Source organism: Dromiciops gliroides, chromosome 1 (assembly GCF_019393635.1).
Source record: "Dromiciops gliroides isolate mDroGli1 chromosome 1, mDroGli1.pri, whole genome shotgun sequence".
Taxonomy (NCBI): domain Eukaryota; kingdom Metazoa; phylum Chordata; class Mammalia; order Microbiotheria; family Microbiotheriidae; genus Dromiciops; species Dromiciops gliroides.
Genome location: NC_057861.1, coordinates 457,828,208 through 457,847,374, shown reverse-complemented (window position 1 = coordinate 457,847,374; position 19,167 = coordinate 457,828,208). Strand labels below are relative to the sequence as shown.

Genomic DNA, 19,167 nt, shown 5'->3' with positions numbered 1-19,167 from the left:
GGACTGGAATCAGGAATAGGAAAGAGGATGCACTTTCTTCCTAGTGATCAATGTAGTGGGGGAAATTGAAAAGTCTCTTAAACTTTGGGGGTGGCAGAGAAGAGCAAGGACATTGTCCAGAGGGTGGTCAAAATAGGACTAGCCTAGGCACCCAGCGAGGGTGTCTTAGCCGAGTTGGGTTGTGGTATAGTCCTCCGACCTAGATGCCTACATTCTTTTGTTTGAGGAAGGACTGCACTATGATAAAGTCCTATTCTCTGCCCTTGGTTGAGGGGGCATGGAACTTAACAGTTGGGGGTGGGAGTGAGGGGGAAGGGAGGTAAGTCTTCATAGCTTTTGGCCTTGGCTTAAAGGAAGAAAAGTGCTTGCCATTCAAGTGCTTAGCTAAATTGGGACAGGGGTATGGAGGATTTCCTGGACTTTGGTCAGCATGGAGCTACCTTTCCCTCTACTTAGGCCAGACTCTCCAAGGATGGCAGCAGGCAGTGTGTGAGACCTTGACAAGAATCTGGAGCCTTGAAAAGAGAAGGAGTCAGGGAAGGGCAAGGGCTCAGACTGAATGCCAGATAAGTAAGTTAGATTCTCAATCCTATTGTCTAGACAAGTCTGTGGGTAAGTGGTATTTCTGGTCCTGGTGGAGAAAAGAGGAGAAAGAAAAATTCTTATTTATAATGGGTAGAAAGAAAGACCCACATACCATTGATTCCCACAGTCCTCTTCATGTCTCCTTCCTACCCTAACTCTGGGTTCCCCGCCCTGCCCCACTTTCAAGGTCCCTTAGCCCAGACTTTACCAAATGGATACCTCTACTTTTCAAAAGTGAAAGTTTAGGACTTAAGTACCCAAAGGAAATAAAAGTAAATAGGAGGGACACTGGAAAATAAGCAAAAATGAAAAACTCTTAATACACTTAAGAGATGCTATAGAATGAGAGACTTCTAGGATAAAACATCAGAAGAAGAAAATTATCTTATAATAACTGAAATGGGACCTCAGTAAAGAAAATATTTTGACTAAAAGAAAGCCCACAGTAGATCTATCTGTAGGGAATGATTATGAGAGAAAACAAAAACTGTAAGATCTTGAGATTTAGGTGTAGTCTGAGAAAGAAGATATAAAGAAGGCAATGGTAAGCAGACTGTTCAAGCAATATAGACCGCAAGTACCTATTGCTGATTTCTGGAGGATTTTATTCTTTCTTTTTTCCTTAATGAAGAGAAATGATATATGGCAGGATTTGATGGAGGGTAAAGCAAATTTGAGACTCATAACTATGAATGTGAATGAGATGAATTCTCCCATAAAATGGAGGAGAGTAGCAGAACAAATTAGAAAGTAAAACCCAACATTTACTGCATAAAAGAAACACTTAAAATTTAAAGATTCTCACAAAATTAAAATTGGGTGTTGGAGTAGAATTTAGTATGCCTTGGTTGACTCCAAAAAAGTCAGAGTAACAATCATGATTTTACAAAAGGCAAAGATGAAAATATAGTTAAAACAGAAAAACAGGGAAACTATAATAGCTTAAAGGCACCAAAGAGAATAAAAGTGTCAATAGTGGATGTATTTGCATCAATTGGAATCATATTTGCATAATGTTAAATGAAAAATTAACTCAATTACAAGAAGACCTTGATAGAAAGATAATTGTTAAGGATTTCAATGAGCATTTTTCAGATTCAAACTAACCTAACAGAAAAAAATACAGAGAAAGAGAGAGAGAGAGAGAGCGAGTGAGAGAGAGAGAGAGAGAGAGAGAGAGAGAGAGAGAGAGAGAGAGAGAGAGATGAGACTTTTGAGGGGGTGGACTTATGGTAAAATAGAGAAGGCACTCAGCTGAGCTCTCCCAACATTTCCCTACAAACAACTTTAAAATAACTGCTCATATTGAATTCTGGAGTGACAGGGCGAACAAAAGGTCAGTGAGACATTCTTCCAACCCAAGACAGCTTAGGAGGTTGGAAACTGAGATCTGTGACATGAGGAAGGAGGATGGGCTGGAGCCCATGTAGATGAAACAACAGTGATGGAACTAGGTGGTGGTTACAGAAGGCTCAGGAGTTCTCAAGACAGAAATAGTAAAGAGATCTGGCATATGATCATAGAGTATAGGAGAACCTTGAACTAGTACTAGACACAGGACCAGATGATGTTTGGTAATACCATTGTCTGTACTTACTTCTGGGTCATAGTTCAAGGACAGAGAGGAGCACTTTTGGTCAAAAGGAAGTGGAAGTCATGAGAGGCAGTCTCACTTATGGACCCAAGGGATCAGGAACCCCAAGGAACAGTATTGTTTCCAGATGCAAGGGAAGAAGGGCCCTGAGAAGCAGAAACAATTTCAATCCTAAGGTATCAGGGGACCTTTTTAGGTTAGGACCAAAGTGCAGACCAAGAGAGTAGTGACACCTCTCCCAGATCACACTATTTTGAAAACACCAAAAATTTCCAACCTCCTTAACTCTGAAAACAGCAGTGCACAAAAGCCTGACTCTCGAGACAGATCGCCTACCCTACCTCCCATGAACAGAGCTCAACATTAACATAAAGTTCCAAATCAAGAAATCAAGTAGAGTACTATGGGAGGATACTTGAAGACTGTTACCCTCCCTTGTCTTCCAGCTAAGTGGCACAGTGGATAGAGGGCTGGCTCTGGAGTCAGGAAGATCTGAGTTCAAATGCAGATTCATCCCCTTACAAGGTGTATTACTCTGAACAATTCACTTAATCTCTGTAACTATAAAATGAGGTTAAGAATTGTTGGGAAAACCAAATAAGATAATGTTTGTGAAATCCTTAGGATAGTGCCTGGCACATAGTAGGCACTTGATAAATGCTTATTCTCTTTCTCTCTCACTTTAGTCTATGTAGTACAAAATAATGTTAGGCCAGTATATTAGGCTGGAGTTCTTGGTCCCACCTAAATAGAAAACCTTAGCAATACTTAATTAGAGTCCTAGTCTGAAATCTTTTTAACATCCTTTCCAAAACCTAACCTATCCTTAAAACCAAATTAAAATTCAGGGAAGGACTCCTCTTCCAGAAGACAGGAGAGTGAACCAACAAGGACAAGGAAGCCCTTGATTAATCCACTTTACAGTATCTGTCCTATTTGCTCAGACCTTGACTAGGTTAGAGTAGGAATAAGACTAAGAAAAAGAAGTCTTTGATTAATTATATTAAAAGAAGTATCTCTTAAGGCCAGTTTCAAGGGATCAGGGACCCTTTCTGGGCAAAGTACAGAACATAAGAGCAGTGACCAAAACTCTCCCTGAAAGGACCAAAAACTCCCAATAACCCCAGAACTAGCTCTGAAAATAGCAGTGCAAAAGACCCTAAAGCTTGGGACAGTGCCCCTCCCCAATCACATGCTGGGAACAGAGCCCAGCAAACCTGTGTATAATCCTTTAAGGGGAAAAAGAGGGTATTTAATGAAATAAAGTACTTTCAGATATTCCTGATGGAAAAGACCAGAGCTGAATAGAAAACTTGACTTTCAATTACAAAATTCAAGAGAAAAATAAAAAGGTAACCATGAAAGAGAAATCATAAGGGACTCAAGAAGGTTAAACTGTTTCTATATTGGAAGATAATATATTTTTCTTCTAAGAACTTTATCATTACTAGGGTAGTTAGAAGAATTCTATATAGAAAGAAGGTGTAGAAGTGAGTATATTATGTTTGGGTGATGTAAAAACAAAGGATAGGGGGAAAAGAAGAATGCCTTAGGAGAAGGGGAGAGGGGAAAGAATAGAATAAATTATCTCACATAAAAGAGGTGCATAGGAAAGAGCTTTTACAGTGGAAAGGAAAATTATGGGGGTGGCAGGTGGGCAGCACCTGAATCTCACACATCTAAATTGGTTCAAAGAGTAAACATTTTACACACACACACATACACTCACACACATACAATTGGTAATAGAAATCACACACCAAGCAAGTAGGAGGGGAAAAAGTATAAAAAAGAGAGGATGACAAAAGGGAGTTAGTATAAAAGAAGTCAGTGGTCAGAAGCAAAACAGACTTTAGAGAAGGAACAGGATAAAAACAGAGAATTAACAAGACAATAGGGAGAGAAATTCAGTTAGTATGAATGTGAATAGGGTTAACTCACATATAAAATGGAAACAGCAGAATTGATTAGAAACCAGAATCCAACAATATGTTGTTTACAAGAAACACACTTGAAACAGAGACACACAGAGAAATAAAATAAAGGGCTGGAACAGAATCTATTGTGCTTCAGCTGAAGAAAAAAGGCAGAGATAGCAATCATGATCTCAAACAAAGCAAAATGGGATAAGCAGGGAAATTACATCTTGTAAAAAAGGCACCATACACAATGCAGTAATAACACCACTAAAAACATGTACCAAAAGGCATAGCATCCATATTCTTAAAGGAAAAAATAAATTACAAGAACAAATAGGACTATAAAACCATACTAGCAGGGTACCTCAATTTTCCCCTCTCAGAGCTAGATAAATCTAATCATAAAAGAAAAAAGAAAAAGCCAAGGAGATGAATAGAAGCTTAGAAGAGTTAAATATGATAAACCTCTGTAGAAAACTGAATGGAAATAAAAAGGAATATACCCTTTTCTCAGCTATGCATGACACCTTCACAAAAATTTATTAGGGCTTAATAACTTCACAACCAAATGCAGAAAAGCAGAAATATTAAATGCACCCTTTTCAGACCTAATGCAGTAAAAATTACATTTAATAAAGGTCTATGAAAGCATAGATTAAGAGCTAAATGGAAACTAAATAATATAATCCTAAAGAATGATTGGGTCAAAGAACAAATCATAATGAATAATTCTATTAAAGAGAATGACAACAATGAGACAACATTCCAAAATTTGTGAGATGCAGCCAAAATAGCACTTAAGGAAAAATTTATATCCCTAAATGTATATATCAATAAAAGAAAGAAAGATCAGGTCAATGTATTGGGCATTCCAAATGAAAACAACTCTGAGGTACCACCTCACACCTATCAGAGTGGTTAATATGACAAAAAAGAAAAATATTTGATGTCAGAAGGAATGTAGGAAAACTGGCACACTAATCCACTGGTGGTAGAGTTGTGGAGAGATCCAACCATTCTGGAGAGCAACTATGCCCAAAGGGTTATAGAACTGCGCATACCCTTTGATCCAGCAATACCACTGCAAGGTTTATATTCCAAAGACAACCCCCCAAAAAAGAGGAAAGGACCTATTTGTACAAAAATATTTATAGTATCTCTTTTTGTGGTGCCTAACAATTGGAAATCAAAGGGATGCCCATCAATGGCTAAATAAACTTTGGTACATGATTGTGATGGAATATTATTGTGCTATAAGAAATGACAGGCAGGATGATTTCAGAAAAACTAGGAAAGACTTATATAAACTTATTTATAGTGAAGGGAACAGAACCAGGAGATTGTTGTACACAATAACAGCAATATTATTTGAGGAAGAATTGTGAATGACTTAGATATTCTCGGAAATACAATGATCTAAGACAATCCCAAAAGACTAATGATGAAGCATACTATCTGCCTCCAGAGAAAGAAATAATATTGATTGAACACGGACTGAAGCATGCTATTTTTCACTTTCATTTTTTCTTTTATTTGAGTTTCTTATACAAAATGACTAATATGAAAATGTTTTACATAATTGTACATGTATAACCTATATTTTATCGTATACCACCTCAGGGATGGGGGAGGAGAAAGAGGGAAGGAGAAAAGGATAGAATTTGAAACTCAAAACTTTAAAGAAAAATGTTAATAAAAGAAAAATATGTTGGACATTAAACTAAAAAAAAAACTAGTAAAAGAAAAAATTAAAAACCCCCATTTAAACACCAAAAATGGTGAAAATAAAAGGAAAGGTTAATCAAAATGAAAGGTTTTTTTAAAAATCCATTAAACTAGTAAATAAAAGTAGGAACTAGTTTTATGGAAAAAAATAAAATAGGTAAATTAGTGGTTTATTTGGTTACAAAAAAAGAAAACAAAATTGTTAATATCAAAAAGGAGAAGGATAAATGCAACACCAATGAAAATGAAATTGAAGCAATTATTAGGAGTTATGTTGCCCAATTACTTGCCAGTAAATCTGACAATCTAAGTGATATAGATGGATATTTATAAAAATATGAACTGTCCAGATTAACAGAAAAGGAAATTGAATACATGAATAACCCTATCTTAGAAAAAGAAACTGAACAAGTTAAGTAAGAAAAATCCCTAGGATAAGATGTCTGTATTGGTAAATTCTACCAAACATTTAAAAAAAACATTTAATCCTAATACTATATAAACTATTTGGAAAAATTGGTAAAAAAAAAAATGAATCCTACCAAATTCCTTTTGTGATACAAATATGGTTTTGACACCTAAACTGGGGAGAGCAGAAACAGAGAAAGAAAACTATAGACTAATTTCCTCAATGAATATCAATGCACAAACTTCGAATGAAATACCAGCAAGGAGATTACAGCAATATAGCACAAAGATCATACAGTATGACCAGGTTAGATTTGTACCAAAAATGGAAGTCTGGCTCAATATTAGGAAAAGTATCATTATAAGTTCCATATTGATAACAATAACAAATAACCAAAAATATGATTTTATCAATAGATGCAGAAAAAGTCTGACAAAATACAGCAACCATTTCTATTGAAAACACTAGGAAGCATAGGAATCAATGGAATCTTTCTTAAAATTATAAGTAGTATCTATCTAAAACCAAGAGCAAACAGTATAAGTAATGGGGATAAAACTGAAGACTTCCCAGGAAGATTAGGAGTGAAGCAAGGATGTCCATTATCATCACTATTATTCAATACTGTATCAGAAATACTAGCTATAGCAATAAGACAAGAAAAAGAAATTTAAGGAATAAAAATACGCAATAAAGAAATAAAACTATCACTCTTTGCAGATAATATGGTATACTTAAAGAACCGTAGAGAATGAACCAAAAAGCTAGTTGAAAAAATCAACTTCACCAAAGTTGCAGGATATAAAATAAACCCACACAATCCATTAACATTTCTAGAGATTACCAACATAACCCAGCAGCAAGAGATAAAATGAGAAATTTGGTTTGAAATAACTGCAGACCAATGAAATACTTTGGAGTCTACCTGCCAAGACAAAAATAGGAACTAACATAATTAGGAAACACTTTTCACACAAATAAAGACAGATCTCAACAACTGGAGAAATATTAATTGCTCATGGGAAGGCTGTGTCAATATAATAGAAATTACCATTCTACATAAATTAATTTACTTATTCAGTGTCATACCAATCAACTTCCAAAAAATTATTTTATAGATCTAGAAAAAATAATAAAATTCATTTGGAAGAAGAAAAGATCAAGAATATCAAGAGAGTCAATGAAAAAATGTTAAGGAACATGGCCTACCACCTGGTAATAAAAACAATCTTGTACTGACTAAAAAATAGAGTAGTGAATCAGTGGAATGGATTAGGTACAGAATACATAGTAGTATAAGGACAGCTAGGTGGTGCTAGGCCTGGAGTCAAGAATACTCATCTTCCTGGGATCAAATCCAGCCTCAGACCCTGAATAGCTGTGTGACCAACCCTTGACAAGTCACTTAACTCTATTTGCCTCAGTACCTCATCTGTAAAAATGATCTGGAGAGGGAAATGGCAGACCACACCAGTATCTTTTAACAAGATACCCTTACTGGGGTGATGAAGAATTAAATAAAACTAAAAAATGATCAAAACAACAATATCAACAAAAAATAAATAGAATAATCTAATATTTGATGAACCCCCAAATCTAAGCTTATGGGGTAAGAATTCAACCTTTGACAAAAATTGCTAGAAAAATTAGAAAAGTTTGGCAGAAATTAGGCATAGGCCAATGTCTTACACTGTCTACCAAAATAAGATTAAAATAGATGAATGATTTAAACATAAAAGGTGATATAATTAATGGAGTATGTAAAAATGTACCTGTCAGACCTATGGATAAAAGATTTTATGACTAAAAACAGATGGATAGGATTATGGAAAGTAAGATCAATAATTTTGATTATGTGACATCAAAAGACTGTTGCACAAACAAAACCAATGTATCTAAAATTAGAAAGAAAACAGGGAACTGGGAAAAATGTATAACAAGTTCTCTGAGAAAGGCCTTATTTCTCAAATCTATAGGAACTGAGTCAGATTTATATATTTTTTTAAAAAGAGCCATTCTCCAGTTGGTAAATGGTCAAAGAATATGAACAATTTTCAGAAGAAGAAATAAAAGTTATCAATAGTTATGTTTTAAAATGCTCTCAGTATTGATTAGAGAAATTCAAATAAAATAACTCTGAGGTACCACCTCTCAACTATCAAATTGGCTGGCATAACAGAAAAGGAAAATGACAAATGCTGGAGGAGATGTGGAAAAATTGGGAAATTTAATGCACTGTTGGTGGAGCTGTGAACTAATCCAACCATTCTGGAGAACAATTTGAAACTATGCCAAAGGGCTATAAAATTATGCATACCCTTTGACCTAGTAATACTACTACTGGGTCTCTATTCCAGTGAGATCGAAGAAAAGGGGAAAGGTCCTATTTGTATAAAAACATTTATAGCAGCTCTTTTTCTGGTGGCAAAGAATTAGAAATTGAGGGGATGCCCATAAATTGGGGAATGGCTGAACAAATTGTGGTATATGATTGTGATGGAATACTATTTGTGCTATAAGAAATAATGAACAGGATGGTTTCAGAAAAATTTGGGAAGACATATAACTCATGCAAGGTGAAGTGAACAAAACCAAGAGAACATTATATACAGTAACACCAATATTATAAGGATGAGCAACTATGAAATACTTAGGTAACTTTGATCAAGACAATCATCTAAGAAAATTAAATTCGAAAAGACTTCACAAAGAAAAATGCTGATGAACTCTAAATTTAAGCATACATTTTTAAACTTTAATTTTCTTTTGTTTTCTTCTGCAACATGGCTAATATGAAAATGTTTTGCATGACTTCACATGTATAAAAAAAATCAAATTACTCCTTCTCAAGGAGAGGAGGGGCAAGAGGCAGGGAGAAAATTCAGAACTCAAAATTTTAAAAAGTGTTTTTTAAAAGTACATGTAGGGGCAGCTAGGTGGTACAGTGGCTAGAGCACAGGCCCTGGAGTCAGGAGTACCTGAGTTCAAATCCGACCTCAGACACTTAACACTTACTAGCTGTGTGACCCTGGGCAAGTCACTTAACCCCAATTGCCTCACTAAAAAAAAAAAAGTACATGTAATTAGGAAATATTTAATAAAATAATAAAAATCATTTTTTAAAAAGGAAATTTCTAGGGTCTAAAGAACTAATAATAGGCAGAAATACTGACCACATTAGTTTATATTTAACATATTTTATCTATAGAATGAACTGTAAACAGAAGGTAATATGGGGGACAGCTAGGTGGTACAGTAGATAAAACACCAGCCCTGGATTCAGGAGGACCTGAGTTCAGATTTGGCCTCAGACAGTTGACATTTACTAGATGTATGACTCTGGGCAAGTCACATAACTCTCATTGCCTCCCCACCAGAAAAATTTTTAAAACACAGAAGGTATTATGAACAAAGGAGAACTTAAAGTGAAAACTATTTTTTAAAGTACCAAGTGATTCTAAGAACAAATCACAGATATAATTAAAATATATTAAAAATAACAAAAACAATAAGATCACATGCCAAAATTTATGTATGCACCTAAAGTATTATAGCACTAAAGCAAAAATATATATATTTCAACACATGTTAACAAAAGAGATAAAAAGATCTGTGAATTGAACGTTAAAAGGAAAGAGCTAAAACAATGAGCACATGCATAAACCCAAAGCAATGGAAAGATAAAACAAAACTGAAAACAAAAATACTCTGATAAATCAAACTAAACATTGTTTTAAGATATATAAAACAGATAAAGCATTAACTAATTTGATCAAAAAAGAGAGGAAAGTGAAATTGTCAAACAGAAAATTGTTAGGAACAACTCAATCAAAAGACAAGAAATTTAAAACAAAACAAAATATGCCAATAAAAATTAAATGAAATAAATACTTGCAAGGGCAAAAAAAATTCGGGTTAATAAAACAGAAAATAGGTAACATAAGAAACATAGTTACATCAAGAGAAATTGAAGGAGCCACAACTTGGAAGAAAAAAATTTCATTACCTGATAAATTTACAAATTAATTCTGTCAAAGTGTTATGTTATATAAACTGTTTGATCAGGTGCTTTTTAGTCAGTTTTTACAATTTCTTTCTGTGACATAAAGATGAACAACTCTATATTCAAACCAGGAAGAGTTAATGAAGAGAAAGAAAATAAGCCATTATCTTTAAAAATAATCAAGTATAAAAATACTCAAAAGCATCTGTGATATCATCCATGTGGCTATTCCTTCCAATGATGTAGATGTCATTCATGACTACTCATCCCCTGTGACTGCTGTCCATGTGTTCCCATAAGTCTTCCACAAAGCACCTAATATGCTCATAGTCTTCCTCCTGTTCTTCTAATATTTTGAAGATCTAAATGGAGCATGCGGGCTATCTATGTTATCCCTTGCTCTCACCGGGTGACCATTATAGCTTCTTTTTCAATCATACATTTCTTAGGTGACATCATTGTCACTACTCTTTCTGATTCCTTGTTTGTACACTGCTCATGCCTGGTATTACCCTGTGAGTGATCATTACTTTTAATTCTTAAAACCATGGCTTGCAGCTATATAATATCAGCAATAAAATATTAGTATTAAAAAATGGGTCCTTGTTTCAATGAGAAGCTAGGTTTCATTAAAACACACACACACACCCCAAAACTTGGCAATATAAAAAAGGCAATATAGCCTACTCTTCTCTCATTCAAATTGGTGTCCAATTCATTATCCATTTATAAATAAGCATTTATAGAGCACTTAATATGTTTCGGCAACATGTTAAATGCTTTAAAAAATACTATCTCATCTCATCCTCACAATAACCATGCAAGGTAGGTGCTATTATTATCCCCATTTTATAGTTAAGAAAACAGGCAAACAAAGACCAGCTTATCCAATGTCACAGAGCTAGTGAATGTCCAAAGGAACATTTGAACCCGGGTCTTCCTAATTTCAGACCCAGCCTTCTGCACTACCTAGCTGCCTCTATTTATAATATTTATTCAAGTATTTATAGAAACTGTCTAAGATGTATATATTTAATGAATGAGCTCTATAGATTATCCATAAAACTTTAAGAAATTACTTTCTAATAAATAATAAGTAAATAAAAGAAAATTCATTTAGAGAAACTAAAGGTAAGAATTTAAAGTAACAAAAAAGGGAGATGGAAACATAGATACCAAACTATTATAAAACAATAATCATAAAAAGCTATATGGTTTTAAAAATAAAAAGTAGAGAAGTGGAGTAGACTAAGCATAGACAAGAAAAATTTGGAAGCCAACAAAATGGCCCAGTTATGAATAAAGAAGATAAAGTACTGGGAGACTGAGAGGGATAAAGGGAGGAGATGAATAGGGAAAGATAGAGGAAGATTGAGAAAGAGAGAGAGAACGTCAGCCTGCAGGCATTTTACCATAGTGCTATCACCCTAGTGTAGAACCCCATCATCTTAATCTATACTACCCCAATGAAATTGTGGTCTCTTTGCCACGAGTCTCTTCCTGCTATAGTCCATCTTCCATTCAACTCTCAAAGTCACCTTAAAGTACAGATCTGATCATGTCATTTCATACTCAATAAACTCCAGCAATTCCCTATCACCTCCAGGAACAGATAAAAAAATCAATTGTTATTAAAATACTCAAAGCCTTTCAGAGCCTATCTCCCTCTTCTTGCTGCCCACCTTTCCAGTCTTGTTATATTTTACACTCCTCCATATACTCTGCAATGTGATGATGTGGGCTTCTTTACTGTTTCTTGTACAAGAAACTCCATCTCATTTCCCAACCTAGGAACTTTCAGTGGCTGGTCCCCATGCCTGGAATGCTCTCCTGTCATATCTCTGCCTCCTGACTTTCCTGGCTTCCTGCAAATCCCAACTAAAAATCTCACCATCTACAGGAAGCTTTTGCCTATCTTCCTCAACTCTAGTATCTTCCTTCTGTTGACCATCTCCAATTTATTCTGTGTATATCCTGTTTGTGTATAAGTATTTACATGTTGTCTTCCCATGAAACAGTGAGCTCCTTCAGAGCAGGGACTGTCTTATGCTTTATTTGCATCTCCAGCACTTAGCACAGGACCTGGCACATAGTGGGTGCTTAATAAATATTTATTGCAGGGGCAGCTAGGTGACGCAGTAGATAGAGCACCAGCCCTGGAGTCGGGAAGACCTGAGTTCAAATCTGGCCTCAGACACTTGACACTTACTAGCTGTGTGACCGTGGACAAGTCACTTAACCCCAATTGCCTCACTTTGGTGAGGCAAAATAAAATAAAACAAAATAAAATAAATATTTATTGCTTGAATGACTCACAGACACCAGAATGTGAGTGTCTCTGCCTTAGCTGCAGCAGTCATTCCTTTGAGATCAGTGAAGGGAAAAAGGAAGGCCTATCCCCTTACCTAAACTTTCAAACCTTGCCAGATAGCACTCTCTGCTGTTTACATAAGGTTACAAATAAATAATCCATTTAAATCAATTAAGAAGGAGGTATTGCTGACTATAAATAGACATTATTTTCTGTTTCACATGACCTTATGTCTAATTTTGATTTTTTTCCCGTAACACAAATACTTTATTAGTATTTTCATCCTAACAGAAAATAAGGAACTATCAGATATAATTAATATGGTCTTAACTCCCCAAATTCTTCAAAGCCCAAAGGGAAATTTTTTGCTACTTGCTCAGTTTTTTTCCTCTCCAATGAAAGTAGGACACATTTAACTAACCAGTTAACTAAATTCTTTGTTTACCCTAGAGAGACTGATACTGGTATTTATTATATTAAAATATTTAAATTACTTAGGATATTGTAGCATTGTTCTTCCTTTAAATCTATTTCCCTGGATGATTTTATGTTGACCCATTTCCTTCTCTGTGAAAGATTTGGTGATATCTGTACTGAATGGAATATTTAGTTAAAACATTTTTTTAAAAAACAGGGAATTCACAGAAATGTCAGTTGTGTTTTCATCTGCTTCTAGATTAGGTAGTAGAGTTTCTATGGAATTTGAGAGGCAAAAGCTCACTACTGATAGTCCCTTTGAGTAAAAAACTATAACATCGAATGGGTTCAAATGCAAGTAAGTGCTAGAATCTAAGGAAAAACATGTAAGCAATTGTATTAAAAAAATTAGTTAATCCTTAAGATAGTGTTGGAAAGGCAGTCATCTATAATGATCTTTATTTAAGGATGTAAGTGAGATATATGTTAGGTTACTTTCTGAGTGTGACAAAGATGTAGGATTTAATGCCCAATATAGTAATGAAAAAACTAATAATAGTTAGCATTTATGTAGCACATAAATGGTTTCCAAAGTGTTTTTCTTATATCATCTCATCTGGTCCTCACAATAACTCTGTGAGTTAGGTGTTATTCTTGTCCTTATTAAAGATGAAGAAACTAAGGTTGACAGAGGTTAAGCCCTAGTAAATGTCTAAAACAGGATTCAAACTGAGGTCTTCCAGACTCGAAATTCATTACTCTAACCATTTTGCTGCCTGTTTGTCTCATTTTACTAGTGGATAATCAGTTTAGCATCCTGGTCACTTTCAAAATTATATAATATCAAGTCAATTTATATTTAGACAATTCCAACTATTGCCTTCCAGGGATACACAAAGTCCAGAAATATGTGTGATTATTTTATTTTTTAATTATTATTTTAAAATATTGTAATAGAACTTTTCTCACTTCCTATGATCCAATTACTTTCATTTTGATTTATGGCTGACTGATTTTATCCCAATGTTATGTTAATGAAGGTCTTATTCCACTTTTGTGAAGCATTTCCAGCATTTTTTATGTTCTGAGAGGTGAATTCTTTTCAATATTCTTGTGTAGGCTTCATAATTCCATCCACATCTTATGCTTGTTACATTGTATTATATTAGTAAGATGAAAGTCCCTAATAACAAATGGTGATTCATTCCTTATCATTAAGGAAAATAGGGCTATTTTTGACCATGCAGCAAAACTTTGATGCTCTTTTCTTTTTTACCTTATTTTGTCCAACTTAATGATACCTTCATTAGAGAAGACGAATTAAAATCACCTCTCTGACAATGTAATATCACCTTTTTTTTCTTAAGAGGAATTAAACCAAGTAAAAACCAATGCAGACTCCTAACAATGGCCTTCCAGGGTTCTGTTCTGCTTTCAGAAAATGCTTAATGAGTCTTCATGACTTTGTTTTCGAGATAAATCCTCCCATTCTAAAACTTTTGAGTTTGTGTTTTTGAAGTGGAGCGTGAATAAGAGAATCCATTTAATGACATTCAAAATTGACTCATCTCTTTTTCTCCCTCCTGTCTCCTCCAGCTCTTCCTCTTTGTGGTTTGGAACTTTGAGCTCTACATGATACCCCTGGTTTTGTTGTTGCTACTGACGTGGAACTACTTCTTGATAAAATCAGGGAAAGATAACCGGCAACGTGACACGGTAGGTCTTTACTTCCACTCTTCGGCTCTTTTTGCTCTCCTGTGCAATGAGACCAGCAATGAATTTGGTTTTTAAAACGGAATTTCTGTCTGTAAAGACTGAAGTCAGGCAAAAATTTTGTCAGTTCTTCCTTCTCTCCACAGTGAAAAGTTTGCATGTGTTCCATTTACTTTCTCTGTTTGGTTGAAACTAAAATGGAAAACACATACTGGAGAATGCACTAGATCCTGGTTTTTATTTATAAGAAGCTGGTTTTCATTTGAAATGTGCATAGAAGAAGAGCATTTCTCTTCCCTTCTTGATTTTTCCTGTCTTACTGAATGCTAACACAAAAGTGCATATAATTCTAGGAGCTGAAGGGACAGCAGGGAGAACATTTAATTTCTCCCAAATGATTCATGGAAATACAAACTAGATCCATTTTTCTCTCCACGATTCTTTTTTGATTCTGTCCTAGAGAAAGAGAATCATTGCTATCGGCTTAGGAGATTCCATAAAGCACCTTGGAAGGTACATTATACTCTCCCTAGTTCTCAGTAGATTAAAAACTAGTGACGCAAATGGCTTAAGGATATAACTTAGAATAATTTGACCCCAGGAAAGCTGAACCAAATCTCATCCCTCCTCCTTTCCACTTATCTTTTTGAAAACTGCAGAACATGTTTGGAGGGTCTTTCTATCTCTGTACCTTTCTATAGACCATTCACTAAATCTGGCATGGTCTCCCTTCTCTCTTAGAACTTTTTATTCCTTTCAAGGATCAAGCATCAACTCTTTCAAGAGGCCTTTCCAGATTTTTCCAGTTGTGGCTTTTTCCTCTCCAAGATTATTTTGCATATATTATGTACATTTTTTATATTTACTTATATGTGAATATGTTATTAACCCCCAATAAAAAGTAAGCTCCCTGAAGTCAGGTAATTGCATGGTTTTGTTTTGGTGTCCCTAGTGCCTGGCATATAGGAGGCACTTGATAAATGCTCATTGACTTGAACTTACTATTAAGGACGTTTTAGTTGCAAAAGCAAAAGCAAATGATGTCATACTCTATAATTCTTGTATAGTGTTCTTACCTTACAGCAAACATTAATCTTTTCTTCTTGGTTTGGCTGATGTCTTACTCTACAGAACTACTGTGAAAATCTCTATTGTCAGAAAAAAATTTTCCCCCAAACTTCAATATAGATGGGACCTCTTTTAGACAGAAAATATGTTAATTTATTAACCAGGCAGGTAGAATAGTGCTGTTCTGAGGAATCTGAGCATCTCTGCAACAAAAGAATCCATTTTAGAACTCATCAGACTCTGAAGAGATGCCTTCCCCATCAAGGGTCTCCTTCTGATTTAAAGTTAACATTTTCATAAACTTCCTAGAACCACAAATGCAGTAAGATAATATGATCAACTAATAACATCTTCAAGTCAAGTCAACAAGCATTTATTAAACACTCAGTATATGTCAAACACTGTGGTAAACCCTGGGGATACAGAAGTAAAAGTCTCTTCCCTCAAGGAACTCACAATCTTGTTTAGATTCATATCAACTTTTTTCCCCTAAGGACAGTTTTACTTGGGGGCAAAAGAGAATTCACTTTAAAAGAAACATAGACCAAAAGTGAATACTCACAAAGTGTATAATAAAAGAAACTGGCTAGACCTAAAGTTTGTTGAATGAATGGATTGGTTTCAGGATAAAGGGCAGGTTTCTAATGTTGGGCTCTCTGACTCTGTACTTGGTCCTATTCTCTTCAACTTTTTTGTCAGTGGCACAGATAAGGGTATCAATAACACGTTTATTAAATTTGTGGATGACACAAAACAAGAAAGTGTAGCTAATATGCTAGAATTAACCACCCCCCCCAAATCACCTTGATGTAATGGAACTGTGTAATGAAGTCAGCAAGCTAAAATTTAGTAGTATAAATATGCAGGCCTATGCAGATTGGGTAAGACATGACTATAAAGTGGTTCATATGAAATAGAGTATGGGCAACTAGATGGTGCAGTAAATAGAATGGTGGGTTTGGAATCAGGAAGACTCATCCTCATGAGTTCAAATCTGACCTCAAACATTCACTAGCTGTATGCACCTGGGCAAGTCAATTACCCTTATTTCCCTTACTTCCTCATCTGTAAAATAATCTGGAGAAGGACAAGACAAACCACTCCAGTATCTTTGCCAAGAAAACCCCAAATGGCTCATGAAGACTCAGATATGACTGAAAAAATTCAACAAAAACATGAAATAGAGTTAGGATTTTTAATAAATTGCATGAAGCAGCAGTACAAGTAGCTAAAAAAAAGGTCTTAAAGTCTTGTAAGAATAATAGTATAGCATACAAGATGAGTGATAGGAGAGATGTGCTTTATTCTATTCTGGTCCACTCCAGAATAGCTCAAATAATACTTAAAACATTGTGATCAGTTCTGAATTCCATGTTTTAGAAAGGACATTAACAATTTAGAGGAGGATGATAAGGATGAAGAAGGGACTAGAAACCATGCCATACTAAAATCCCTTGAAAACTTGTGGGTTCATGATAGTTATCTTCAAATATTTATGGATATCTTTATGTAGAGGAGGTCTTAGACATATTCTATATACTTAGTCCCCAGGGAGTTAGCTAGGATTAGTGGGTAGAAACTATTAGCAGATAGATTTCATTTCAATATAAGAAAGGAAAAAAAACCTCATTGTGACTAATTCTGGTTTCAGATACCTTTAACAGCAAGACAAAATGAATAAATTAAGATACTGTTTTAATCTGAAGACACTATGTGGTAGAGAACTAGAGCTTATTGGTTTAGTTGGTTATTTTTCATTATCTAGTATAAACCCCATAATTTTACAGGAAAATAAGGTTAGTTGCCCAAAGTCTGGAGAAATCTCATTTAATTTCCCCACCTCTGACACTTAATTGATGTATAATTAGGAACAGTCACTTAAACACTCTCTCTCTTTTGGGACTAAGCAGAATAAATCTGCCTTCTCTCTTTCTATTCACAGACTGTTGAATACTACTAGACAAAGTCTCAAACATGGGTTCAATACATATTTGTATAATCTAATTTCAACTGGGCTCTCACTGCTGCCCAGTAATCCTTATATTATTTATTCTCTGATATACTTTCCACATACATTAGTTTAAATGCTCTCCTCTTTCTTCAGACCTCATACATTTCTTCTCTCTTCCCTCTCAATGAAAGACGTTGCCTCCTACTTTATTAAGAAAATAGGTATGGGGGCGGCTAGGTGGCACAGTGGATAAAGCACCGGCCCTGGATTCAGGAGGACCTGAGTTCAAATCCGGCCTCAGACACTTGACACTTATTAGCTGTGTGACCCTGGGCAAGTCACTTAACCCTCATTGCCCCACAAAAAAAAAAAGAAAATAAAATAGGTATGAGATCCATTTTCTTCCCAACTACACACCTCAAAAGTCCTCTTTATCTCTATTCTGTCCTCATTTGTTCTAGTCTTTAATGAGTTAGGAGGCCTTCTCCTACCTTAATCTTTCTTTCTCTCATCTTCAATATCTCCTTTGTTGTTGTTTAGTCTTTTTTTAGTCATGTCTGATTCTTTGTGACCTCTTTTGGTAAAGATACTGGAATGGCTTGTCATTTCCTTCTTTGGCTCATTTTATAGATGAGGAAACTGAGGCAAGCAGGATTAAGTAACTTGCCTGGGGTCATACAGCTAGTAAGTATCTGAGACCAAATTTGAACTCATCCAAGCCTGGAATTGTATCCACTTCACCCCCTAACTGTATGTGGCATAGGGACCTCAAACTCAACATGTCTATAACAGAACTCATTATACTTCCTTGAATACCCAATCTCTCAAATCTTGACATTTTTAGCTGATAGCACTACTATCTTTCAGTCACCAAGGTCTGTAACCTTAGAGTTAGCATACTAGGTGCTTATTAGATGCTTGTTGATAGATTGACTGAGCCTTAACTCTTCCTTCTCCATCAACCCCCATTTCTAGTCAGTTAGCAAGTTTTGTCAATTCTCTCTGTGTAACCTCCCTTGCATTTGCTCCCTTCTGACCATTCAAAGAATCCCTAACATCATTTATACACTCATCTTTTCTCTCCTGGACTATTGAGGTAGCCTCCTAATTGGCCTCTACATCTTGTCCCTTACCATCCTCCAAAAAACTTCTAAATTACTATTCCCAAAACATTAATCATGTCACTGCATTCTACTCCCTACTGAAAAATTTTAATGGTTCCCTCTTGCTACTAGAATAAAAAACAAACCACATCCTGGCAGTTGAAGATGCCCCCACATATACACATAATCTGGCTTCCACCTTCTCTCCCAGTCTCATTCCATATCATACCCTTTCACAAATCTTCATTCCAGACAAACTGGACTACTACCCATTCTCCATAAACAACATGCCATTTTAAACTTCATGCTTTGCACGAATTGTCCTCTGCCCCTAGAATGCATCCTTCTCCCCAAAGAATCCCTAGTTTC

The 19,167-nt window shown here is 35.3% G+C and overlaps 1 protein-coding gene across 6 annotated transcripts in view; it reads left to right on the top strand.

Moving 5' to 3' along the window:
- The window catches only part of MCTP1 (multiple C2 and transmembrane domain containing 1), a 793,635-nt gene that overhangs the window by 639,790 nt on the left and 134,678 nt on the right, over window positions 1-19,167 (top strand). For all 6 annotated transcript variants that reach the window (XM_044001060.1, XM_044001042.1, XM_044001050.1 and 3 more), the window contains one exon: window positions 14,560-14,679. In XM_044001060.1, coding sequence (XP_043856995.1) covers window positions 14,560-14,679 — 120 coding nt within the window. The remainder of the gene's footprint in view (window positions 1-14,559; window positions 14,680-19,167) is intronic.